Source organism: Myxine glutinosa, chromosome 13 (assembly GCF_964187855.1).
Source record: "Myxine glutinosa chromosome 13, kmMyxGlut1.1, whole genome shotgun sequence".
NCBI lineage: Eukaryota > Metazoa > Chordata > Myxini > Myxiniformes > Myxinidae > Myxine > Myxine glutinosa.
Window position 1 is genome coordinate 38,661,490 of NC_136273.1, and position 26,616 is coordinate 38,688,105.

The 26,616-nt window shown below is 44.2% G+C and overlaps 2 protein-coding genes across 2 annotated transcripts in view; one reads left to right on the top strand and one right to left on the bottom strand.

Moving 5' to 3' along the window:
* Window positions 1–26,616, top strand: part of LOC144888663 (uncharacterized) — an 864,061-nt gene that overhangs the window by 815,483 nt on the left and 21,962 nt on the right. The gene's annotated exons all lie outside the window — the stretch shown is intronic.
* LOC137413567 (uncharacterized) overlaps window positions 1–26,616 on the bottom strand; it is a 92,660-nt gene that overhangs the window by 47,351 nt on the left and 18,693 nt on the right. The window contains exons 17-35 of the mRNA XM_068098999.2: window positions 23,832–24,010; window positions 23,570–23,708; window positions 18,441–18,575; window positions 14,366–14,424; window positions 13,532–13,694; window positions 11,134–11,217; window positions 10,637–10,744; window positions 10,373–10,471; window positions 9,395–9,520; window positions 7,144–7,235; window positions 6,632–6,758; window positions 6,258–6,444; window positions 5,658–5,815; window positions 3,806–3,972; window positions 1,426–1,564; window positions 1,011–1,204; window positions 634–796; window positions 431–514; window positions 202–306 (exon numbers count right to left, since the gene is read on the bottom strand). Coding sequence (XP_067955100.2) covers window positions 202–306; window positions 431–514; window positions 634–796; window positions 1,011–1,204; window positions 1,426–1,564; window positions 3,806–3,972; window positions 5,658–5,815; window positions 6,258–6,444; window positions 6,632–6,758; window positions 7,144–7,235; window positions 9,395–9,520; window positions 10,373–10,471; window positions 10,637–10,744; window positions 11,134–11,217; window positions 13,532–13,694; window positions 14,366–14,424; window positions 18,441–18,575; window positions 23,570–23,708; window positions 23,832–24,010 — 2,508 coding nt within the window. The remainder of the gene's footprint in view (window positions 1–201; window positions 307–430; window positions 515–633; window positions 797–1,010; window positions 1,205–1,425; window positions 1,565–3,805; window positions 3,973–5,657; window positions 5,816–6,257; window positions 6,445–6,631; window positions 6,759–7,143; window positions 7,236–9,394; window positions 9,521–10,372; window positions 10,472–10,636; window positions 10,745–11,133; window positions 11,218–13,531; window positions 13,695–14,365; window positions 14,425–18,440; window positions 18,576–23,569; window positions 23,709–23,831; window positions 24,011–26,616) is intronic.

The following is a 26,616-nucleotide window of genomic DNA, read 5'->3' on the forward strand; positions in this document are numbered from 1 at the left end:
TTTTTCACGTGACTGTATATATATATTGGTATGTTTGGTCGTAGCGATATATAGATCGTGCGTGCGAACCGGATAAAACTGAACCACCCTGTTTATATTGAACAATCTATGTAGCTTGAGATACATTAATACCACAGCACAGCAATCAAATTCTTCTTCTTCACCATGGTATATTTCCACGGCCTATGCCGAGTAACTGACCTGCTGCGTGACAGTTTCGGAAGGTGAGCGGACTCCCCGCTTGGCCGGCACATTCTGGTGCCGTTCCACCAAAGCCCTGTACGTCATGAGACGCACCTCATAGTTCTGGATGAAACATGATGCGTGGGTCGAGATAGTCATGGCGATGAACTTTGAACTGTCACATGATGCTCAGATGACGTTGGTGCTTTTGAATTATACATTCATTATATCAAAAGGAAATCTGCACCTTCATGGCAGAAGAAAAGTCCTCCGATTGCTTCTGACAATCGTCTATCTTGATCCCATTCTTCTCAACTTCGTCAAGCAGTTTCTGCAAATGAGAGTAATGAAACTTGGGACAAGGTGGAGGAGTAGAAAGAGAAAACCATTCCTCACATGTCATATAGTTCAGGCATGGTAGAGGATGATTGACAGTGTTTCTCCTCTTACCTTGTGAGCTTGAACGTTCTCAGCAAAGCCCTTGCTGTCTTTAAGGCGAGGCAATTCAATATTTTCCTGTCTCGCTGTGGCCTGGCACAGCCAAGGTTCCAGGGATGCCTGTGTGGTATGGACATTCTGCATCCGACGAGATAGCTCGTCCAAATCCTGAAGCCTACAGGAGGATGAGAAGAAGGAAGGAGCCATGAAGGAATGCTCTTAAAGTCTCATGTGAATGGATGCTCTACAGGTGCATCCTCTCGTGCTTTACTCCTAATATAATATTCAACAGGTGCTCCATATACGTGTCTACAGTTAAATAAAACAATAAATCTTAGCTTTATCTTATTAATATCTTATAAAACGTCACACCATGGTACAGTCTTTACCTGACATCCACCTGGGTCTGTGCATCACGCCAGCGAACCTGCAAAGATTCAGTGCGGTCACGGAAGGACTCGAGATTCGGATCGCGAGGTCCGAATTGCTCCGTAAGGCGGTCGTTGACGGAACGAGCCTCGCGCAACTGTCGATCCAGAGCTGAAAGGGCGTCATGCTTTTGTTTGGCCTGAGCGAGCCATTGCTGCAACGAAAGAATCGTGAGGAAGCAGGTGATGAGGTGTACCTGATGGAGCATACTCAAACGGCATGGTAAGCTTGAGTGAGGTTTCCTGAAAGAGGAATATTGAGTCATTGTTGATATTTGTTTAAAATCATTCTTAAGCACCAAAGGGTACACAAGATCCTTTGAATGTAAAAGCAGACTTTCGTAAGACAACCGACAACTACAATCCTTCGATGAACCTTCAGTGTGGCCTTGTATTTCTCCACAGCTTTTGGATCATCTGGACATGTCTCCGCTTCGACCAGCCTGGCTTCCAAGGTACGAATAGGTGGTTCTGCTGCCTCGAAGGCCTCAACAAGGCTTGTCAGCAGTATCATTCTGGATAGAAGGGTCAAAGGGAAGGGCGAAGCACAACACATGAGGATGCAATCAGGACGGTAATGGTAATGAAAACATTTACATTTGATTGGACGAGAACATAATTAAATAAATTGATTCACTAAACACATAAATCGTCAATTTTCAACCGATCCACTTGATATGTGTGTGTGTGTGTGTGTGTGTGTGTGTGTGTGTGTGTGTGTGTGTGTATATGTATATGTATATATATACTGCAAAACAGGGACAGACGGTGAACCCTCATCGAGGTGAAGTGTCGGTCGACCCATGTGACGATGTCTATTAATTACATACAGTTTGAACATGAGATGGACCGTGAGTACATCTATGAATTACTTATTATTGGACCTTGATCGCGTCTATTAAATACCTCTATTAATTACGGACTATTGGAACATACCTTTTAAACATGTAGACCGTCAGAGCCTTTACACCTTTTAGACCCCTTAGACGTTTTAGAATTTAGGCCATTTTAAACCTTTTATACTCTTTGGACCTCTTAAGACTTTATACCCTTTAAACCTTTACACCATTTAGACCCCTTGATGGCCTAGATCTTTAAGATCCTTTAAGACACACAAAACTCCTAAGAACCTTAAGACCTTATGACCCTTCAGACCCCAAAGATCTGCAAGACCCTTTAGGCCCCGAATAACTTATAGACCCCTTTAGAACCCACTGTCCCCTAAGATGCTGTTAGACCTTATATCTGAGGACCTTCTGCAATAACACTTGAGGATCACCAGCCATACTCAAAATGCTCCCCTCCCCCGCCCCCCGCCCCAATTAGTAAACCACATTCGTACCAAGCTAAGATGATGCAAAATATAATTAATTAATTTTATTTTGCTTTTTTTTTTCAGGTTCTGCTCATCTTAGTTAGTGGCATCGGGAAAAGGGACAGAGTCCCACGTGGCGGCGAGACAAGTCCCACGTGGCGGAGAGACAAGTCCCACGTGGCAGAGAGACAAGTCCCACGTGGCGGAGAGACAAGTCCCACGTGGCAGAGAGACAAGTCCCACGTGGCGGAGAGACAAGTCGCACGTGGCAGAGAGACAAGTCCCACATGGCAGAGAGACAAGTCCCACGTGGCAGAGAGACAGGGAGACAAGTCCCACGTGGCAGAGAGACAAGTCCCACGTGGCGGAGAGACAAGTCCCACGTGGCGGAGAGACAAGTCCCACGTGGCGGAGAGACAAGTCCCACGTGGCGGAGAGACAAGTCCCACGTGGCGGAGAGACAAGTCCCACGTGGCGGAGAGACAAGTCCCACGTGGCGGAGAGACAAGTCCCACGTGGCGGAGAGACAAGTCCCACGTGGCAGAGAGACAAGTCCCATGTGGCAGAGAGACAAGTCCCACGTGGCAGAGAGACAAGTCCCACGTGGCAGAGAGACAAGTCCCACGTGGCGGAGAGAAAACGGCATCAATCACAACAATTTCACCCCATTATAATTAAATGAGATATTTTTGTGATTTTATTGTTGCCAAACCTCAGGATTTTTTCAAGATATCAGACTGAAACGTACACAGCTTATTTGTATGCATGTATGGTATACGTGTATAAAATCTGGTCAAAATTAGTCAAAGGTTAAGGTCAATGCCATCCAAAACATGTAAAACACCTATGAGGCCCCAATTAGAAAATGTATCAACCAAATGTGTTCTGCACAACATTGCAACACTTCATAGGTGAAATTTTCCAAATTACCAAATTGCTGTTTCCATGACAACGATTGTTTATTTGGATTTCACAAGTATTGTACTATGCACAACATCTTTCTTGTTTGTTTGCAGGATATCTCAAAAGGTTATGGACGGATTTGGACAAAACTTGGTGGACAGGTTGGGAGTTTGACAAGTACGAATTGATTCAATTTCGATAAAACGATAAATAACACAATATTTCAAAACGATTTGTGGTTGGATTATGACAAAACCAGGTGGATGAATTGGTTAGGTGACAAAAACAAGCCGATTCGATTTTGGTTTAGGTCTGGATGCAGATCCGGCTTATCGGTGGGATACAAAATTTAAACTGTTCAGCCTGGCGAAGGTATGCGCTGGACCGAGTGCCATTCTAGTAATACTCATGTTTATGCTTTTTTAAATTTCATTTCTTTATTTCACGTCTTTGCCTCTTTTCATTTTTGTGGTGGTGATGCTTGAGAAAATCGATTTACTCTTTTATTCTGCCCCTGGCATGTAAACTAAACACTTACTCTTGGCTGGCAAGAGATGCCATGTTGTGTACGTGTTCCAAGCAATAATTGGTCTTCTGCAGCTCGTCGGGCATGGCTGAACCTTTGGGAAAGGTCAACACGGCTGTTACTTTGGTCTTGACCTGCAGGTATTTCTCATTTGCTTCATCAATGTCCTTCTGGATCCTCTGTGGGCACACAACGGGGTCAGATGATCAAAACTCTCCCACCCTTTGTGCTTGCGGAGGCACTTTCATAGATTCCAGTTAAAAACATTAATCCAGACTCGTAATATTAACATATTTTTCATTCTTCAAGCAGCAGATGCAAAACCTAATATATACACAAAGAATTAAGTTAAGCACCCCCCCCCGTTTTTTTACAACCTCGCACATTACAAGTTTGTTGTCGTCAAAACAGTGTAATATACCCATGATATTGCTATATTTTCTGGAGAAGTGATATTATGGTCACATAAAAACATAACAATCATGCCGTTTTCAATATTTTATTCTGAATAATTTAAGGTGAAATTTTTTGGGAATTTTAGGCATATTTTCACCTCAATTTAAGTATGGAGCTATAGATCCATTACGGACAGTGTGGATGACGTTTATGTTTTCTAACGTACAGTCATTGTTCTGAGAAGACCTCTAGCGATCTTTGCGTCAATAACGTGTGTAGGACCCACGTGATCGGATCACTGACTCAACCAATCACTTTTTTTCACTTTGATCACTCAATTTCATCAATGGATAATTGCTAATGTCATACCAATCATTATTTGATCTCACATACCTTAGAATATATGCCAATGTATACATATACACAAAGAATATATATTAGGGGGTGCTTACCTTAATTCGTTGTGTAGGGGTGCTTAACTTAATTATTTGTGTATATAAAGAAGAACGTTTGTGTGTTTGTTCATTTATGCGTTCGGACTCTGCAGGAACCAGTGCAACCACACTTTGTATGACCTCCTCTTTCATCCAGAGGAAGGCTGAGGGCTATATTTGGATTTAAAAAAAATTTGACCTCGGATAAAACCAGATAATTGGTCTTCAGGCCTCGATCGGATCTTGGAATTTTCCCGGGAGCAATCAAGTAATATATTTTGTGAGGATCGTATGTTGAGGTTGTAGTGATCTGTTGTCAACAACACACATTTAATTAATCGTTATAGTGTTTCACATGCGCCTGTTATTAAAAAGATTACTTAACACAGTTTTATTAGAACGCTTCCATGCTCAGGCTTCGAGCAAGTATGTTGTTTACACACTGCCTGGGTTTTTCCCGGGAGTGATCGAGTAATGGGTTTTGTGAAGATCACATGTTGAGGTCATATGTATGCAATCTAATAACGGAAACTGTGCTGTGTATTCCCTTGGTACCTAAGGCCAACATTCCCCAATTTGTCACGCAGGAAATACTTAAATACATATTTCATTGAATAGATATCCGGACAATGCCAGGTACTTCAGAAAGTAATTAATAAAACAATTAGCATCCTGTAGTGAACTTGTACATACCACCCATTCATTTTTAAAAAGCAAAATGAATAGACAGGTGAACGGTAATGGATATCATGATAGTCCACCTGATTGTAGGATGCAAATTTTAAGCTTTCACCCTCTCTACATACGGTGCACCCTCCCTCGCTTCCCCCAAACACACACACACACACACACACACACACACACACACACACACACACACACACACACACACATCCCTCAACACATGGCACGTGCCCTCTCCCAACATGGCATGTGCCCTCCTGGCTCACATGTTCCCACAGTGCATAATATGTTAAAACCTAAGAAAAATATATACATACTGCACTCTGATCACGTAATAGGGTTGCGAGTACCTGGACCTGCGCGATACGCTGCCCATTTTCTGCCACGGCGCTTGGGCCAAGCAAGGTGTGCACTTTCTGTGAGATACGATCTTCAAAGTCGTCGCAGCGGAGGCGCACAGCCGAGAGGGATGCGAGACAGTCATGTTCGAGCTTGTCACGCTGAGAACCTGCAAAAGGAAAATAAGACAATCAATATAATTGGGTTTTTTGTCAACTTGGAAATATCTTCTTCGTTTTTATCAGTCAAATGCATCTGAAATCGAGTGAGAAGTGTTTCATTCCTTTATTCATTCTTTAACATGAGCTCATAAAACGGTCAATCGAGCAGATTGTTTAAAGCAGTCAAAGTCTTGTGAAAAAAACAGATCATAAAGAAATAATCGCAACGAATTGTAAAAGAAAAAGAGGGGAAAAAATCGTAAGTGTGACAATTATGAAGACAAAGTCAGGTCTGAGATTGAAGCCTGAGACAAAGAGACAAGAGATGAACAAATGAAAGATTATACGAATATATTTCCATCCAAGAGATTTTGCGAATGGATTCACATGTTTGAGAATTTATATAATTACAAGTAGTTATCTGTGAGGTGTGCTCTCGAAACGTCTCACCTATGTCGAGCTCGTTCAGCAGGGTGCGGTAATGTTGTTGGCAGAACGACACTTCACTCTCTGCCTGACCTTTAGCTGCCTGCGACAAACGTCGACCTCCGGTTCCTGCTGCTTCTAGGAGATTCCGATAACTTTTATCCATTTCTCCCACAGCTCGGTTCGCTTCACCTGACGGCAATGCTTTGAACTGGGAGGAGACGGGTGAGAGATATGAAGATTTAAGGTACGTGTCAGCATGGCCTTCATAATGTCCGACAGCTGTCACAAAGCACAGCCAGAGACATGCTGACACTACAATTGGGAGAATGCCGTGTACTCGCTTCCCACATTGAGAATAACACCCGAAGTGACAAGGCAAAATGCCTGGTACACACCGTGTCCAATGTCCATGCTCGGATGATGCGCGTCTTGCTGTCAAGGTCCTGCAAAGCGAGCAGGTTCTGCAGGAAGCTCGTGCTCTCCTCGCTTTGTTGAGCGAGCTTGTCATATTGTTGCTGCAACCTGGAGATCATGTCCGGCATGGGTTTATCTGAGCAGGACTTTGGTTGCTCAAGCAAAACGTCATGTCACAATTGGTGCATAAAGGACATCTCACTGAAGGCTCATTTCCTTCAAATACACTCATTGGGATTAGCGAGAGCATTTATCCGAGGATCAGTCACAATATGTGACTGGCCAGGATTTTCATGGCTTTCAATCGGAGGGCTTCAGCTCATGCAGTAGGCATGACTATTGAGCAGGAAGAGTCGTCGTATAACCAGGAAATTCAGCAGAGGTACACACACACACACACACACACACACACACACACACACACACACACACACACACACACACACACACACACACACACACACACACACACACACACACGAGTAGATCTTACCCGTGTAGCGTGTTCCTGTGTTCGGCCGTTTTAACCTTGGCGCCGAGCTGGCCGATGCGCACATTGTACGTCACAAGGGTCTGCTGCACATTCTGTAAAAAAAATAATGATTGCTGTTGGAACCAAGCTGAGGAACCCTACGATGCCACTCTACTTCATTTTTGGCTTATTGAAGAGTAGTCAACTGCCACAAGATATAACAGCTAAGTATGGCAAAGTTAAAGACCATTTATAAATGGTCCATCGTGGTTGCGCCATATCAATTTCTCATCACTCCCATTTAGGGCATAAGGAAGTGATAGCTATCATAAGAACCATACCTTTATCTTAAGTACCTCATTGCATTGCTTAAGGAACAGATGTGTGAAAGTTAAAACTAACCCGGTTATAATAGGAAGACATTTCACAAATTTTCACAAATTGGTAAGTTTACAATAACAGAGTGAAATCATGATGTTATTTGTTTATGGAGAAGGTGATGTAGTTCTATATGCTTTGCATTGAGGGATTTCACCAGGTGTGATGTTCAAGAGGGTGTGTGTACATAGTGACCACATGTAATGCACAAGAGGGTGTGTAGTGACCAGGTGTAACACAGAAGAGAGTGTGTGCATAGTGACTACATGTAATGCAAAAGGGTGTGCATTGTGACCACATGTGACCAGGTGTAATGCACAAGAGGGTGTGTAGTGAGTGACACACATCAGTCAGTAGTGTATTCTACATTGTGGCTTCATGTGGTACCTTTTTAAATAGTACGAGTTTAGGTTGATGCTGTGGATGTAACTCTACCAACAGAAAACGTTTGTCAGAATCTCCTGTGGATATTTTTTATGTTTAATGGAAAGTTTGTAAAATAATATTATTTGGTTTTAACAAACAATATAGAAAAGGTATTTAAATACAAGGGTTTTTGAAAACAAAAACCAAGACCGAGAGTCTAACAGTGGCGTAGCTGGGCTTGTAAAATATTATAAACCACAAACACTCATGATTCGCTTTTTAAACAATCACTAATGTTGTTTATAACATTAAACAAAGACATTTGGAGGAATCCCGACATCCGTGAGGCAAGTCTTACTGACAGAACTGAGCGAAGATCTACGGTAATCTACTGTATATCTCACAAGGATTGGGTTAATAACATGCTATCAAAAAACCGAGGCGAATTCCTTACTTCCACGGTTATTAGTACCGTACACCGCTATCATCGATTCCTGAACCATACACCACTTCAATCCATTAACTTTGTATTCACGACATTGGGATTAAAGTGTTATGGTTATATTTACTATATTATTATTATTATTATTATTATTACGAAAACGATACTACTGAAACGATACACTACTGTATTAAGAAAAAAACCACCTTTAGAGGCCATTTTTCCCCGCAAGCGGGGGTTGGCCTTTTTCGGGAACTGTGGTTGTTGTTGTTTTTCGGTCCCCTTTTAAGAAAGTATTAAGAAAGTATTAAGCTGTATTAATACTGTAACAGCTGTACTGTATTAAGAAACCTGGGCTTAATTTGTCTGATGCGCCCCTAAGGTGAGGCATGAAGCCTAAGGCCTATACATACTGTATTGTTGGAAAACCTGTAACGTCGATGCTTTCGATATTTCATGATCATTTTAACAATCGGTTTGTTTGTGTTTCACACTGAATGAAAAATGTAAAGGTAGAGCATGGCAATTGTGATATATGACAGGTTCGACAATATGTTTGGCCTGAACGAAATTGGAATCAAAATGCCAGAGTGTGGAGAGTCAGCCGCCGCACCGCCGAAATGACATCAGACGTAATCACATCATCCTGTCATGTGACCAGATCCTCAGCTCTGGTTGGTATACGTTTGAGGGGACATACATACATATATACAGTAAATACATATGGATGGACAAACGCTGTTCTAGATGGCTTTGCCCTATGGGCTACGCCGTAAAAACCTAAGGGAGAAATAATTATTACAATTGCTACAATACCAGGTAAAACTACATACATAACTGTATTTCCTCCCTGGGCTGTCTTCAACCATTCCATGTTAAACTGTACAAACTTTGGAATGTGGAAATGTTTTCATTTTACTTTTTCATAACCTTACGGATGAGCGGAATAGGAAGCAAATCAGGTGAGATGGACCAAAACGGCCTATTTTTCTTTGGTCTGGTACACCTGAGTTAGTGTACAACACTTTCATCATAAGATACATTGTAGGTACACGTAATCCTCTCAGCAAAGCCATTCCTAGCCACCTGCATCTCTCTCAACAGACTGGTCAGTCGTGCAGAGGACGTGCTGCCGTCAGCGGAAAATCGCGAATTCAACGTGTCCTCCGTGTCGTGCAAATTCTTTTCCAGCTCGCAGGCCATTCGCATGAACTGGAAACATAGCAAAGTACAGAACATGGAGAATAGGAAACATGCTCCAAACCATGCAAAAAAAAAATGGAACCAACATTCCAAACATGTACCACGCATGTACAAACAGGATATCCACCAATATGGTGACCATTGGTTTTTGTTTTTTTGGAACACAGAGTCGAGGCTCATGGAAGAGCTAGAATATTGAATGGATCAGGACACAACTGGACAAAAGGAACTTTAGATGGAGAGGAGGGGGACACCAACAGCAGAGTTTAAGGACAAAATAGAGGGAGAATTGGACAAACAGTGGGGTGGGGAGGAATGGTGGTGGACAGAGTGCCCACTCTTTTACCTCCTCCATAACTCATTTATTTATCTCCGCCATTGACAGTGGATGGAGGTTGTTTTCACCCCTGTCTGTCTGTCTGTGAACAGGATATCTCTAATTGTTATGGACGGATTTTGAACGAAATTTGGTGGACCGGTTGGGGGTGTGACAATGAAGAATTGATAAGATTTTGGTGAAGATCCCGATGCAGATCTGGCCTATCAGTGGGTTACAAACCGTAAAATGTTCAGCCTGGCAGAGGTATGTGCTCTACCGAGTGCTGGTCTAGTTCCAGATGCAAACCTTTGGCCAATTCTGCTCCAGACCTCTACCTCTATATTGAGTGAAAGAACATGTAAAGAACATGTGAAGAACGCAGGATTGCCGAAACACAGAAGAGTTTAAGCAAAATATTAGTTCAATTTGACAATTGCTCCTTCCCAGGACCTAATTTACCTTCATTTCCAAAACTTTTGTTTCCATGTACTCGATCATCTCTTCCCATGTGTATACACGACATAATTGTGATTGTTACTCACCTCGTCATCTTTCAGCTTCTGTTGAGCGTCCAACAGCGATTTAATGAGCTGCTCAGCTTTGCCTTGAAGTGAATCATATCGGTTCCTCAATTCCTTGGTCTGAAAATGCAATACAAAGAGTTTGACATTTCCCATCGACATGAATCTTAGACAACTTGTGTGAAATAAAAAAAATACGATATATTGAGCAGGGGAGAAGGAGGATAGTGACGGGAAGCTGGGGTAAGCAGATGATGCGGGGGCAGGAGGTAGATGTGTTTTCACCTCTTTTCGAATGTCATCGGCTGGAGATTGTGAAGGTACCCGTGCAAACAAGGGCTTGCCTTGCTTCGATACCTCATCTGCAAACTTCTTCAAAAGTTGTTCATAGTCCTGCAGAAACGACATGGATAAGGAACCACATCATAGGGTGACTTGCGGCCTAAAACCACGACAGTTGCGCCGGGGATTGTGACGGGGAGTTTGTTTGTCTCTCGACTCCATATGCCCGTACGTACTCTGATATAAACGCTACCGGTCATAAGCACGGCTTGCGTGTCCCCAAGCGTGGCTTGCGTGTCCCCTCAATGCGTGTCCACATGTACTACACATTTACACAGCAACGCTAGCATGAACTCCCGAACCCACAGCAAGTAGATTCAGATCACTAAACGAACACCATACAGAATGTGGTCACTAAGATAAACTTCAATCTCCTTTTCAACAAATTTGGATGCATTGGTTCAAAACAATCATGGAAATCCGTTTGGCTGCAGTGTCACCTTGATAGATGAGCAGCAAGTCTCCGACACCTTCTGCATCTCGTCCATCTGTGGCTGTTTCAACCTGATCTCCGATGAGAGGTTCTACGGGTTTTGGATGCAGAAAATGATCTCGGTTGCTGTCGCTTCCACGTTTAAGCGCAGCATCAGATTTGCATTCCATCATATAACTAAATTTAAAAGTTCCTTCATATGTTTGAGGGAAAATTAGAGCATAAAATACCATTGAATGCATGTACAGGCAGGATGTGCAAGGAGATAGCTACAAGGAAATAGGTACAGGAGGTCATTTGGCCCATCATGACAGTGCTATATGCACATCCAATTAACTTAATTGATCTATGGTAACGCCATGCACCTCGAGAACCTCGCTTTGCGTGCATTCACTTTAGCCTGAAGTAAAGTATTAAATTTTGCATTAACTAAAAAATAAAATTATTTAAATCCATCAAGCGAGTGAAAAGTTACAACTTTAAGCACACCACATCGACCGTAAATGCGACCGCTGGGTGTTAACATCGTTGACAGTCAATCAGAGCACATCAACTCTCAACCAATCAGCACGCTCCTTGTTGTATTCCACCTCTGTGCGCCACCATTGGCAATTGTGCCCAAAGCTTTGGGAATTACGATATGCCAAAGGTGTCAAGAAAAGTGTCAGCTTGGAGCTGATATAGAAAGTTTCCGCACATCCAAAACTTGATGATATTGAAAGTGTTAAAGCAGATGTAATGGGGGTGTTGGTGCTACCGCTGTTGGGTGTGAACTTGGTTTATGGGAGTTGTCTGGAAGGACAAAGGTTAACAGCCATGACTCCCGTAGGTATGAAAAAAATTAATGAGATCAATGAGCAGTTTAATGGAGATGATGGAGAGACTTGTGTCCTGCTTGAGGATACGCATCAGCGCGCTCTGCCCTTAAGCCAGGCAACGGCGGGAGCCAACTGCCATCCAGTAAGGGGATGGTGTCTCCGAAAAAACACCCATCCGGTTTGGACCAGTTCAAGTCACACCAAAGATTTTAAAAAACGGTACGTGCTGCTTCCTTGCTTGAAAAGGATAGACCACGAAAAATCCCCATCGGTTGGCATCCATGGGGAGGAGAAAATGCCCCGCTGAGTACGGTGAGAAAAACGGCGCCATTGTTATGACGTCACTGATACCCAGAGTATCCCAGGAAGTGACGGTAGTGACTGGACTTCTGCCAAGCTCAGTGGCTGTTTTAAGTGTTTGTCTCGTCAGTATGTCTATGTGTGTGTGCGTGTGTGTGTGCGTGCGTGTCAGCTATATTACGAGCCTTAGCCCAAGTATAAAAAAAAAAAAGGGAACATTACATGGACCCTGAGCCGTTTTCCCCTGGGAGCGTTTCCGGTTGGCTTTGAGTCGTCTACACCCCACAGTGTGTTACATGAAGTTGTCCGTGTTTCCCCATCGGGGGCCGGGCCTGAGGAATGAAGTGTCCGGACCGGGGACCTTGGACTTTCTTGAGGACTCCAGGAAGAGATTTGATATTTGCATGAAAACCGAATATAATCAAAAACTACCTGGCCAATTTACATACGTGCTCTGTATTTTATGCATTTCTAAGCCAACACGAAATAAGTTTAAAAGGTGTCGCTTGTACTCTGGGTGTGCATGGAAGCATTCTACCTAGTTGGGATGGCCACCTCCAAATTACGTTTTTACTTTTATGTTAGGAATTACCATAAGAAGTGGATGAATTATTTATTACATCTGATAATCCTGGACACAATATCTTGAAAAGTAGATGTTATCACTTGTAAAATTAATGAGGTTGTACAACACAAAATAAATCCCCCCCCCCCCTCCTTCCCATTGCTGCTCCCTATGTAGCGGGTGTTTCTAGTAATAATAATAATCAAAAAGCTTGATCTGGATAAAAAGCACATAAATATCAACTCCACGTGAATTATAAAAACACAACTGCTGTCTCTGAATGAATGAATGAATGAATATGAATGATCGTTTTAAGGCCATTTTCCCCGCTAGAGCAGGGGTTAGCCTTGCAGGCCCCATGACAATCATGGTTCCCTGTTTGAGGCAATGTTTTTATGGCCGGATGCCCTTGCTGACGCCAACCCTTGGTCACGCTCTTACGATGCGCAGGGACACGGTGTACCTATTCTAAACCGGGGTACACACCGGGATCATTCATCCCAGCAAGCTGGTACTCAATTTGCCGACCTCGGAAGGATGACAGGCGGAGTCAACCCCCCCTAGCGTTAATTCAGCGATTGACCGGGATTCGAACCCAGGATCCCAAGCTGGCACCCTAACCGCTAAGCCAACACGAGGCTCTGAAAATCTCTCTGAAATAAATAAAAAACACATGAGTTACCTCACAACAGCGCGCCGGCAATTTTCTCAACTGCACACACCTTTAGCTGTCCCTGCATCTGGCTGACCACCTGTTCGTCCTCTAGCCGCTCCGACTTCAGGCGCTCGAGCCGACCCTCGGCATCTCCTAGCCAGCGGCTCATCCCGTTCTGCTGCTTGCCACAGGTCTGCAGGTTCCTCTCCAGACCATCCAGTTCTCCTAGCCTGTAGCACAACGAAACCACGTGACCTGAAAAATCAATCGGCAATTTTTTTTATCATCACAGGTGATAAAAGTGCACACAATAAGAAGATTTCGTTCTCAACATTCCGGAAGTGGCAGCAGCTGTAATAAGTATTAAAAAATGGTATCGTCACGTGGAACGCACCCAACCGAAAATGCTTCACTACAATCGCAGCGATTAACTGCTGGGGATTAAACCTACTTGGGCTACTAGAATTACCTACTGGAGCTAATGTCCTGGGGAGTAAACCGTACCGATGGAAGGTGCCCATGCTTTGGTGCAATCTAGCACCAACGACGGTTAGAACTCACAATAATAATTATCAATTTAATCCTAAGGAGACGTCAATTAACCCCCCAAACACTGCCGTGGCAAATGGCGAGATGATTACAAGGCACACGCAGTCTCTTAAGAGCTAAAATTAAACTTTTAACCAACAAGACACGGAATAAGATCCCGAACACAGGCCCGATAGGCACAATGATCAAGAACCATAAATATCTAAAACCCAAAGGTATGTACGGTACATCCCTCTGCACCATCATGTGGGATATAGACGACGAATGATGTGATGATAGAAGCAGATGGAGACAGAAGGCAGTACAGCTGTGATCCAATGCTTAACTAACTAGGCCATGAAGGTCACCTTACCTGCTATCAACATTGTTTTGAACCCGTTTCCTGCGTTCTCCCAGCTCTTTCACTTTGCCCTTCAGACAACACACACAAACACACAAAGAGGTTCATACTTGATTGGAAGCAATCTACAACATTTCAATATTGAAGAATAAGATCACTTGAACCATTTGAAGGAATCGCCTGTTCTGCTAATGTTTCCTGTTCCTACTCTCCTCCAATGGGTTAATCTGATTATATGCTTGAGGGAGAGTAAACATCTCTCCGGATATCGTCATAGAGCTGCCCCAGCACCAGTGAGTCTGACCGTTCACCCAGGCCGACTGACAGGAAATGCAAGCAGCCGTCTCACTTCAGGACTCGTCTCCTTAATCTACTGCCCCTGATATTAATTCAGTCTGGGAATTATTTCACAGAAATGTACTCTCCCCCTCTCTTATGCACAGATCCATCCCTCTCATCTTCACTTATCATACCCTTTCTCTAGACCATGGTACTCTGAATCCTACGGTGAGACAACTTGCCTTATTCTCTTCCTGAAGGGAAAATCTGACCGAAAAGACAACCTCATATCACTCCGTATTGCACACAACACGTGTGTGTCTACTCTCAGGAGATCAGATGTCTATTTGAAGGATGAGAAATGTCATGGCCTAGGATGGATGCCTTCTCACAAGCAATAGACCGTGGTGCCATTGAAGTGACGGAAGCGATGGAGGGGGCCATACTCCAAGGACAAACTTACCAAGGAATCCCCACGTATTTGAGGAATGAAATAGGTTTTAATGTTCAGTCTTAAGGTTGGCCAGATGTTGTTTCCTGGCCTAGGTGACAGCCTCTTCCCTCTCTTCAGACCTTGACAAAATCACAAGATGGTCAAGCACTTGGAATACATCTTTCAATCCTGACAAATCTCCCACTTTCACTGTCTCAGAAAGGACAGTCTGGCAAACCCTCCAATCTACTTTCTTAATGATCATCTTGAAGAAGAGGATTCACTCAAACATTTTTTGGGACACAATCAGCCATAATCTTTCTTGGGCAAACAAAATATCGAAGTTGGCATCTGAAGCTAGTCGCCAACTGGGTATCCTCTGTCATGCAAAGTATTTCCTTGGCACATCACAACTTTTGTCTACCTACAAGGCCTTTATCCTCAGCTTGATGGAGTACTGCTCTCCCTTCTGAGCTGGCTCCCCTGCCTCACATTTTGCTCTGCCTCTTCTACCACCTCCTTTCTGGTCTTGCAGCCTCTGCTCTTCCCACACTTTGTCCCTGCCCCCCCAGGTTTCTGCAGGGTGCATGTGGTCCACCAGTAACCCCCTTCTGGTGACATTCTCAAAATCCAGAATCACTGATCATCTCATCTCATCTCATTTGTTCCTCATTTTCCCCACCTGTGGAGAGGATTTCCCCGACCCAACTTCCACATTCTTTGCAATCTCATACTTCCTTGCAAGTCTCCAAGACAGCTGTCCAGCATCATCTCTGATAATCACCAGTCCAAAACCATGATCTTTTATACCCCCATTACCGCAAGCCCACCTCTTTCGAAATTTCCAGCTTTTCCTTCTTGAGAGTTTCCTTCTGTATCCATCTTGTCCACCTTGTGCGTCCTCCACTACCCCTCTTTTTTCCCCACATCCTTTGTTTGTCCAAGTCTCCATCAATTTTGTCCCTCAATCCTGCTGTTGGTGTGCTCCTCCTCTCTGTTTTTATGGTTCCTTTTGCTCTGTTACGCCTTCTGGCCATTCTACATTCTAGCTTCTCGACGAGCCTAAACTTTGCATACAAAATGATGAAGGTCTCAATGCTGTGTTTGCTTCCAAATATTGTGTCCCCAACTCCTCACTCTCTGTACCCACCCCTACCTTGTCACACCCAACTGCTCCTGGACACCGTGTCTTTTGCACCTGAGAAGGTAAGGAGGTTTATGGCAACACGAGACTCATATTCTGCAAATGGCCAAGACGGCATCAGTGTCCATGTCCAAAAAACCTGCTCTGTTGCTCTTGCACAACCTCTTCCTGCTCTGTTCACCCTATCATTAATAGTTCACCCTATCTGTTCACCTTTCGTCAGCTTAGAATTCAGCCAACATCACACCATTACATAAACAAGGTGCAAAAACAGATCCTCTTAACTAGAGACCTATTATAATCCTACTTCCAAATATAAACAAAGTCATGGAATCCAATGCAGTTGACATAAAATCCTTAGTTTTCTCCAAAATCCTGATCTCAAATCATTACATCGATTTTTACACTGATCACCTCCACCCTGCACAGTGCACATGCTGCTTCTGCTCTTGCAACAAAGGATTGAGGTCCTGAATCTCAGAAGAGATCAGGGCCAACTCTCTCAATCATTTGTCAAAGCCTGGCATCCCATCTTGCTCTCAAAATTTTCTCACTATGGTATCCAAGACCACTTCCTCTCATGGCTTGCTGACTTCCTCCATTCTCATAGTCAATATGTGGCTCTCAATGGGATCTTCTCATCTCCTCCCCCTGCCATGGGTGGAGTGCCCCCAAGACAATGTTTTGGGCCTAGTCCTGTTGCTCATCTTCATCAATGATCTGTTTCTCTGAAAAATCCTCTTTTTTTGCTGGCGACTCCTCCCCCGAGCAATATCAACCCTCATCCTTCAGAAAGGCAGGTAACAGCCCCTCCATCTCCGCAGATATAAATAGAATCACAAGCTGATCTGACATTTAAAATATGTCTTTCAACCCTGAAAAATTCCACACACTCACTCTCTGTCTGTTCAAAAGAACAATCTGTGAACCCTCCCATCCAAAAGACTGTCTGGTGAACCCTCCAACCCACTTCCTCGACAAACCTCTCGAAGTTCAGGCACTCAAACTTTTGGGGCTCACCATCAGCCATGATACCTCTTGGGCAAACCACGTCATATCTAAGTTGGCCACAAAGCGAGTCATTACAGGGTTAGGGTATCCTCTGTCGTGTGAACTCTTTCCTCAGCAAATCCAAACTTCTAACAACATAAAGACTTTCGTCCGCAGCTCGATTGAGTACTGCTCTCCACTTGGGGGGTGCCCCTATCTCACACCTTTTCCACCTTGATTCTATGGAAACCAAAGCCCTAAATATCATTGGTATCTCCCACGATGAAGCAGAGTCTCTGGGCCTCTTACTTTCGCATTGAGGGCAGGTAGGTGGCCTCTCTGTGTACTAACACCTCCTTTTGGTCTTACACCCAAGGCTTCAAGATGATTGTTCACAGCCCCCTCGGGTCATCCTCCATCCATACTGATGATCATTTCCTATACTCGTTAATCTTCCTCAAGCCCATCCTTTTCTTTACAGGTTTAACCCCCTCCCCCCCCACTCTTCATCACCTTCTTTATTGTTTGTTTGTTCCATTTGTGCTTCATCCCCAGTTCTCCATTCCTCCTCGTCTTGTTTTAAACATCTCCATTCCTCCATCATCATTTGTCACCCTGATGCGACCTCCTCCTCCACCCCTTTATGTCATTCTTCCTTTCACCCATTCTTCCTCCAAAGTGTCCCTCCACCATGCTCTTGGTGTGTTTCCTCCATTTCTACTATGTTCTTCTTCTTTTGTTATGTTCTGGTCCATTCTGTGTTCCAGCTCTTCCATGAGCCTCACATTTGTATAAAAAACCTTCCACGAGCCTTCCAGGAGCCAGCTGCAGAGACGTGTGCATCAATATGTTTCGACACTACACATGACCGTCATGACAAAATTTTTTTTTTTAAATAAATATCATTTAAATAGAAAGTACCATGTCCCAGTGGAATCATTCTTACAATGCATATATAGATTGTTAATACAGGACATGCAAAATGGAAGAGTGAACGTCCCATTTCTCAAACATAAGCAACAGTTAAAGTTCATTGGGAAATCAATTTCGGAATTTCGAATCGATTATCTGGATGAGCCTGTACAATCTGCTCTTTATAAAATTCCACTTGATTACAAGTAAAATACAACAAACTCCAGATACATAAAATGTCTATATCGAGAAGCATTTTTAAATAATAAAGTTGTTTAACTTAAAGTAATTGTAGTGGTGAACGTGTGCGTGAAGGAAATGCTCCCCACCTGATAGGCTTCCACGTTGAGGTCGTTTTCGTTGTGCGATCGTTTGAGGCGCTCGCTGGCCAGAGTTGCTCGTTGAATTGCATCTTCAATCGTACCTTGCAGAGTCTTCCACTGATACAGGTCACCCTGCCATTGCTGCATTAAAGTACGAGCAAGAAACAACGGCAGATTGGAACCTCAACTTATGGGCCACATGTTTGTATGATACACAAGAGGATGGGGTAGAGGGATGTTTTGAACCTCAACTTATGGGCCACATGTTTGTATGATACACAAGAGGATTGGGTAGAGGGATGTTTGGAACCTCAACTTATGGGCCACATGTTTGTATGTTACACAAGTGGATGAGGTAGGGGGATGTTTTGAACCTCAACCTATGGGCCACATGTTTGTATTATACACAATTGGATAGGGTAGGGGGATGTTTTGAACCTCAACTTATGGGCCACCTGTTTGTATGATACACAAGAGGATTGGGTAGAGGGATGTTTGGAACCTCAACTTATGGGCCACATGTTTGTATGATACACAAGAGGATGGGGTAGAGGGATGTTTGGAACCTCAACTTATGGGCCACATGTTTGTATGTTACACAAGTGGATGAGGTAGGGGGATGTTTTGAACCTCAACTTATGGGCCACATGTTTGTATTATACACAATTGGATAGGGTAGGGGGGATGTTTTGAACCTCAACCTATGGGCCACATGTTTGTATGTTACACAAGACGATGGGGTAGGGAGATGTTTGGAAACTCAGCTTATGGGCCACATTTATGTATGATATACAAGAGTTCCGGTTTCCGGTACCTCGGGCGAGTGAAGCGTACTTCGAGCTCTCCACGGCATCGAAGTTTAAGTGTTTTCCCATTCTTGTCTTTGTCAAATTTCCACTGGTTATTTTGCTGAGTACGTGTTATTGTGTGTTTCTGGTTGGTATTGGTTTGTAATTCGTACAAACTTGTGTGTAGTTAATCGTTTTCTGGGTCGTACCTCGTTGCGGGGCCTGGTAACTTGGGGCTTCCCTCCCCCCGTCGGTGTTTTGTCGATTTGGGTTCTTTCCTTCACTGTATTGCTTGTTTCTTTTATTTTATTTTCTCCCCCTCACCTCACCTCCCTAAACAAAGAATTCTATATTGATTCTTTCTCTCCTCCCGGACACGTGCTTGTTCGCTCTCCTCCTCGTCTCGGCTTGTGCCCCGCCCCCTGTATCTCGTTTCTCTTCCGCCTCTGCTCCTTCCTTCTCAAATCCACGTTCTCGCTTGGAGACTTTTCCCAGATTGTTTTTCATGGTTTTCATGGTTCTGTTTGGATATTGTTGGAATATGTTTAAACCGCAGCCGTGATGCTGATGCCGCCCCCCCCCCCCCCCCCCCCAGAATTTCCATGTTTTAAACGTTTCCCAGTGTATACCCTGGTCAGAATAGGTACACCGTATCCCTGCGTGTCGTAAGAGACGACTAAGAGGGTTGGCGTCAGGAAGGGCATCCGGCCATAAAAACATTGCCTCAAAAAGAGACCCATGACAATTACAACTACATATTGGCAGGGTGCAGCCCGAAGTGGAGATCGGTTTCTGAGGTTTGGGACATGGAATGTAGGGGCAATGACAGGGAGATCAGGAGAAGTGGTGGAAGTATTGGTCAGAAGAAGAGTGGACATATGTTGTGTGCAAAAGACGAGATGGAAGGGAAGTGGTATGAGAATGGTGAAGGGTAGGCAGGGACAGAAATACAAGTTTGTGTGGCAAGGGTGCCCGGAGGGGGTGAATGGTGTTGGTGTCCTGTTTTCTGAGGAGTTTGTAGACAGTGTGGTGAGTGTGACTAGAGTGAGTGATAGGTTGATGATGGTGAAAATGATGATTGGAAAGCTCTTGGTGAACGTCATCTCGGGATATGCTCCGCAGGTTGGTCAAAGCAATGAAGAGAAGGACAAGTTCTGGTGTGCGATAGAGAAGCTGATGGAAAACGTGAAAGATGAGGAAGTTGTGGTGGGAGGAGACCTGAATGGACATGTGGGAAGGAGTATGGATGGTTTTGAGGGAGTTCATGGGGGTTACGGATATGGTGTGAGAAATGGAGAAGGTGAAAGGATTTTGGAGTTTGCTGATGGAGCTGATTTGTTGATTTGTAATACTCAGTTCCAGAAAGAGGATAATAAGCTTGTTACATACACGTCAGGTGGGTCGACGACAACCGTTGACTACCTGATGGTGCGTAGGCGAGATAGGGGGCACTGGGGGCACCTCCGGGACACAAAGGTGATCCAGGGGGAGGAGGCTGTTTCACAGCACCACTTGGTTGTCTGCGACATAAGGGTGAAAGGTGCGAGGAGAGCTCGGCGGGTGAAGTACCAACCAAGAATGAAGGTGTGGAGGTTGAAAGAGGTGATAGTAAGGGAGGCATTAAAAGAGAGGCTGAGTAGGGTAGAGGATGATGTGGTTGAGCTTGAAAGTGGTTGGATGTCAATGAAAGCTAGTCTGTTGGGAGCCGTTGGTGAGGTATGTGGATGGACAAAAGGACCACTGAGGCACTCGGAAACATAGTGGTGGGATGATGAAGTTGGAAAGAGGATTGACGAGAAGAGGAAGAAGTTCAAGGAGTGGCAGAAGGCAAAGGGTACGGGAGCAGAAACAGCAGAGCATGAAAGTTATAAGGCAGCCAGGAAGGCTGCAAAGAAAGAGGTAGCAAAGGCGCAGGAGGCATGTAGGAAAATGTTCGGAGAACGCTTGGATTCGGAAGAGGGTCAGAAAGCAGTATTCAGGATTGCAAAGCACATAGCGAAAGAGAGGTGTGATGTGATGGGGGTGAGTTGCTTGAAGGATGAAGTGGGACAATCGTTGTCGACCCAGATGGAATTAAAGGAAGATGGAAAAGATATATGGAAATGCTGTTGAATACAGAGAATGAATGGGATGGCAACATAGAGAGTAACCCAGTTTTAGGACCGGCAGAGAAGATAACTGAGAAGGAAGTTGAGGAAGCGATAAAAGCAATGAAGAGTGGAAAAGCGGGAGGGCCGACGGGAGTTGTGGGAGATATGTTGAAGGCAGCAGGAAGTTGGGGTGTGAAGAGAATGACAGAGATCTGTAATCTGGTGGTGAAAGAAGGCCGCATTCCAGTGGATTGGGAACTGAGTACCCTCGTCCCTCTATACAAGGGGAAAGGTGACCCTCTGGAGTGTGGCTCGTACCGAGCGATAAAGTTATTGGAGCATGGAATGAAGGTATTGGAAAGGGTGTTGGAGAGGAGGATAAGGAAGAAAGTGAAGATCGATGAAATGCAGTTTGGATTTATGCCAGGAAGAGGAACGACAGATGCGCTTTTCATTGTGAGGCAGTTGCAGGAGAAGTACATGGAGAAGAGGAAGAAGTTGTTTTTTGGGTTTGTTGATCTGGAGAAAGCATTCGATAGGGTTCCACGCAAAGTATTGACATGGGCATTGAGGAAGTTAGGAGTGGAGGAATGGTTGATCAGAGTAGTGATGGCAATGTACAAAAGAGCGCGCACAGCTGTAAGGACGAAGGACGGGAACAGTGGTGAGTTTGAGGTGAAGGTGGGAGTGCATCAGGGGTCGGTACTAAGTCCACTACTATTTGTAGCTGTGATGGAGGTGCTGGCTCAGAACGTAAAGGAGGGTTTACCGTGGGAGTTGTTGTATGCAGATGATCTGGTGTTGATTGCGGAAAGTATGGATGGACTGAAGGAAAAGATGAACAAGTGGAAGGAATGTATGGAGACAAAAGGTCTGAAGGTGAATATCGGAAAGACGAAGGTGATGGCAAGTGGTAAAGCATGTGGTGAGGTGGAAAGAACTGGGAAGTGGCCGTGTGCTGTGTGCAGGAAGGGTGTCGGAGTGAACTCCATTCAATGTACAATGTGCGCTGAGTGGGTTCATCAAAAATGTAGTGGTCTGAGAGGGTCATTTACCAGTGTGGCAGCTACATTCAAATGTAAGGTGTGCACAGAGGGAGCTGCAGATGGAGGAAATGTTGAGTTGGATCTTGGAGACGGCGTGAAGCTGGAAGGTGTGAAAACATTTTGCTACCTCGGAGACATGCTGAATGGAGAAGGTGGATCAGACTCGGCAACGGTTGCTCGAGTGAGATGTGCATGGAAGAAGTTTCGGGAACTGAGTGGCGTGCTGATGAGGAGGAGAGTGTCGCTGAAGCTGAAGGGAAAGGTGTATGCTGCATGTGTGAGAAGTGTTATGATTTATGGGAGCGAGACATGGGTAATGAACGTAGAGCAGCAACGAAGGCTGGAAAGGGTGGAAATGCGAATGGTTCGATGGATGTGCGGAGTATCGTTGAGAGAGAGGAAGACAAATGATGAATTGCGAAAGATGATGGGAATATTGCCTGTGATTGATGCTGTGAAGAGGAACAGGCTGAGATGGTTTGGTCATGTGTTGAGGAAGGATGAAAGTGACTGGTTGAGAAGAGTGATGGAAATTGATGTAGAAGGAAGTAGAGGATGGGGAAGACCGAGAAAGACTTGGCTAAAGATGGTGGAAGAAGAAATGTGGGCAAGGGGGTTAACAAGGAGAGATGCAGAAAATAGGGCAAAATGGAGAAGATTGTCATGGGGACCGCAAGGCTAAACCCCGCTCTAGCAGGGAAAATGGCCTTAAAATGCATGTTGTTGTTGTTGTATACAAGAGGATGGGGTACGGAGATGTTTGGAAACTCAACTTATGGGCGATATGTCTATGATACACAAGAGCATTGGAGAGTGGGTGGGATGTAAACTTTGGTCAGAAAATAGAGGAACTGAAGAGAGGGAAGGAAAGGAGGAGGGGGAGGGGGGGGGGCACAAAAATTGCTTCCAGTTTTGTGTACGTAATATGTAGACATTTCATTTGGAGATATGACCAGTGAACGTTTATGGAGGCTACGCTTTAGAGGAGGAGTTTGGATTTAAGACGCATTATGTATTTTAATGAAATGCATTTCTGTATCGAGAAAACTATTATAAACTATGAAGAACGTTTCAATATGAACACACACGTATTATTTACATTTAATTTTATTACATGAATATTACGTTAAGCAATCTATCAATAACAAGCAAGTATGATATGATGTACACATGACAAGTAATAAAAAACAATGAAGAAGAGGATAAGTTACTTTGAGGTTCCTCCTCGCCATGGCAGCCTCGTCCTCTCGGCCCGGTATGGCACTGCTTTCCACTAAGCGAGACTCGTATTTCTTCACCATGCTGTCCATTTCCTCAAACTTCTGCATCATGGCTTCAAGGGCCTTTAGGCTGTGGACAAAGAAAAGGACAGAGACAGCACTTGTATCCTGATGATCGCTTAAACATTCTTATTGCCTCCGTAAATCGACAACGGAAGTCAGGCATGCGATGTCCCACTCAAAAATGGCTTACTCGTCCAAGGTGCCAGTGGACAGGCCATGCAGGTTGTCCAGTCGCCTTGTGATGCCATTCAGGGTGGTTTGAAGATCAATCTGTCGCGGTGATTCGCTCAGCTGACAGAGCAGCTCTCCGCACTCCTGGTTCATCGCTTCTGTCGTTTCCTTAAGAACCGACAATTCGCGTTGGATTCTCTGCAATCAAAAAGCATCACAAAGAAAGACTTAAAATGAATGTTTGGCCTGAGAACAATTCCCCACAAGTGCAACTAAAACTACTGTGCACTTTGTACTCGTCCCTTGGCTAAGCTATATGATCAAAGGTTCTCTAAATCATGAGCATGGTATGTTCCGTATTAAAGCTGAATATTAGACCGCCAGTCAAGAAGCGGAACTTTCAACCATTGAAGAAGCTGAACGTTACGACGCTGCAAGATCTTGCAACAAGAAATGAGTTGCAATACAAGCTGGAGGATGTGCTGACGGGGAAATCCAAGTTTTATTGAAGACAGTGTGGCAAGAAAGTGGAACAAATTGCGTAAACTTGCGGTGTAAATTTGTTTTTGAAATGGCAAAGGATGTACTTGGAACAGTGAAGAGAAAGCAGCCAGACTGGTTTGCAGACAACGTCGAGGAGCTGTCATTGAAAAGAAAAAAAGAGACATACCATAAAATGATGAATCGGAGCACAAAGGCTGCAAGAATAGCGTTTGCTGAGGCCCAAAAGTTGTATAGCAATCTCAGGTCGTATAGCAAAGGCTAGAACATCCTTTGGCAGTCTCTACACCGAGTCTGGAACAGTCACGATATTAAAATGATTACGAAAATAGTGGTCTATAGAGCTGTGGTTCTGAGTACATTGCTGTATGGTGCTGAATGCTGGACAACCTATAGTCGCCACATTTGTCAGCTAGAAGCCATGCATCAACGATGTGTGCGGAAAATCCTGCACATAACATGGAAGGAAAGAGTTTCCAATCTGGAGGTGTTAATTAAATCTAGCTGTGTATCCGTGGAAAGTATCAGAAAACGACAACTGCAATGGGCTGGTCACCTACGAATGAGCGACTGCAATTGTCCTAAGAATGAGCGACTTAAGGACCCCGAAACAGTTACTTTATGGAGAAATGGCTGTGGGCAAATGTGGCATTGGGAAACCTAGGAAGCACTACAATGATTGTCTCAACGCTACACTAAAAAGCTGTGATATTGACTTGGTCAAGTGGGAACACCAAACCGCAGATTGCTCATCTTGGAGAAGAATTGTCAACAAAGGTGTCATAAAAGTTAAGGAGGTGAGAAGTGAGCATATTCATCAGGCTCGCTTGAGGAGAAAGAATCCGGACCAAGCGACATTGACTAGATTCCAGTGTGACAAGTGTGTGAGACTGTGTAACTGCGGCAGGCCTCGCTGCGCTTTCTCGTGCTCGCCACAGGATGTAACTAGAACGACACTCAGTAGAGAGCGTACCTCCACCTGGTTGGCCACATCACTCAATGGTGAAGTCACTTAAAAATTATACTAGCTGGATCCGGATCCGGATCTTCACCTAAATCGAATCGATTATTCCTTGTCACACACCCAATCTGTCCAACAAGTTTCGTCCAAATCCATCCATGACTTTTTGGGATATCCTGCTATGTATCGTTTTTGACCCTATCTCCCAATGGTGAAGAATCACTTTAAAAATTCTAGTAGCCGGATCCGAATCCGGATCTTCACCAAAATCTAATTATTTTGTCCTTGTCACATATGCTACATCTCTGCCAAATTTCGTCCCAACAAATGGACAAAGGACAGACAGGGGTGAAAACATAACCTCCATCCACTTTTGGTGGTGGAGGTAATAACCCTACAGTCTTCGTCACTCAATGTGACTTCCATCATAATATACATATACTGTATATATATATATATCCGTTGCTATGTTCTCATTTTCATCAACAACCTTGATATTGTTTTGGTGACCGGCCCTGTTTGGTTTTGTCCCTTTTCCCAATAGTGCTCCATTTTAGTGCAGATGGAAAACCACCACACAGAAAGCATATTAAAGGTTTTACGAGATTGGATGTGTTGCCATCATCACTTGTTGCAAATGAGATGCACATTGATATCACATGATGCACAAATGGCACACAAAATCAAACATGTTCAACATCCATGCTGGAAGTGTCTAACAAAAGGCACAAATTTTGGCTGATTTAAACACAAGCTTCTCATTGGATGGTGTTGGCTTAGCGGTTAGGGTGCCGGCTTGGGATCCTAGGATCCTGGGTTCGAATCCCGGTCGATCGCTAAATTAACACCAGGGGGGTTGACTCAGCCCGTCATCCTTCTGAGGTCGGCAAATTGAGTACCAGCTTGCTGGGATGAATGATCCCGGTGTGTACCCCAGTTAGAATAGGTACACCGTGTCCCTGTGCATCTTAAGAGGCGACTATGGGTTTTCGCCAGGAAGGGCATCCGGCCATAAAAACATTGCCTCAAATAAGGAACCATGATTGTCATGGGGCCCGCAAGGCTAACCCCCGCTCTAGTGGGGAAAAATGGCCTTAAAACGATCATTCATTCATTCATTCATTCTTCTCATTGGATGAAAGATGACACATGCTGCTCATCTATCTATTGTCGGAGTGTTCTACCGGCACTGGCATAGAGATGGATCAGTATCGAGATGCATTATCACACCAAAACACTTTTATAAATGAACAAAATAATGCATTGATGGCATCAGGTTGACCGTCATGTTTGCCATCTATACCTAGCTTAAACTTCACAAGACTACACACACATTTACAAC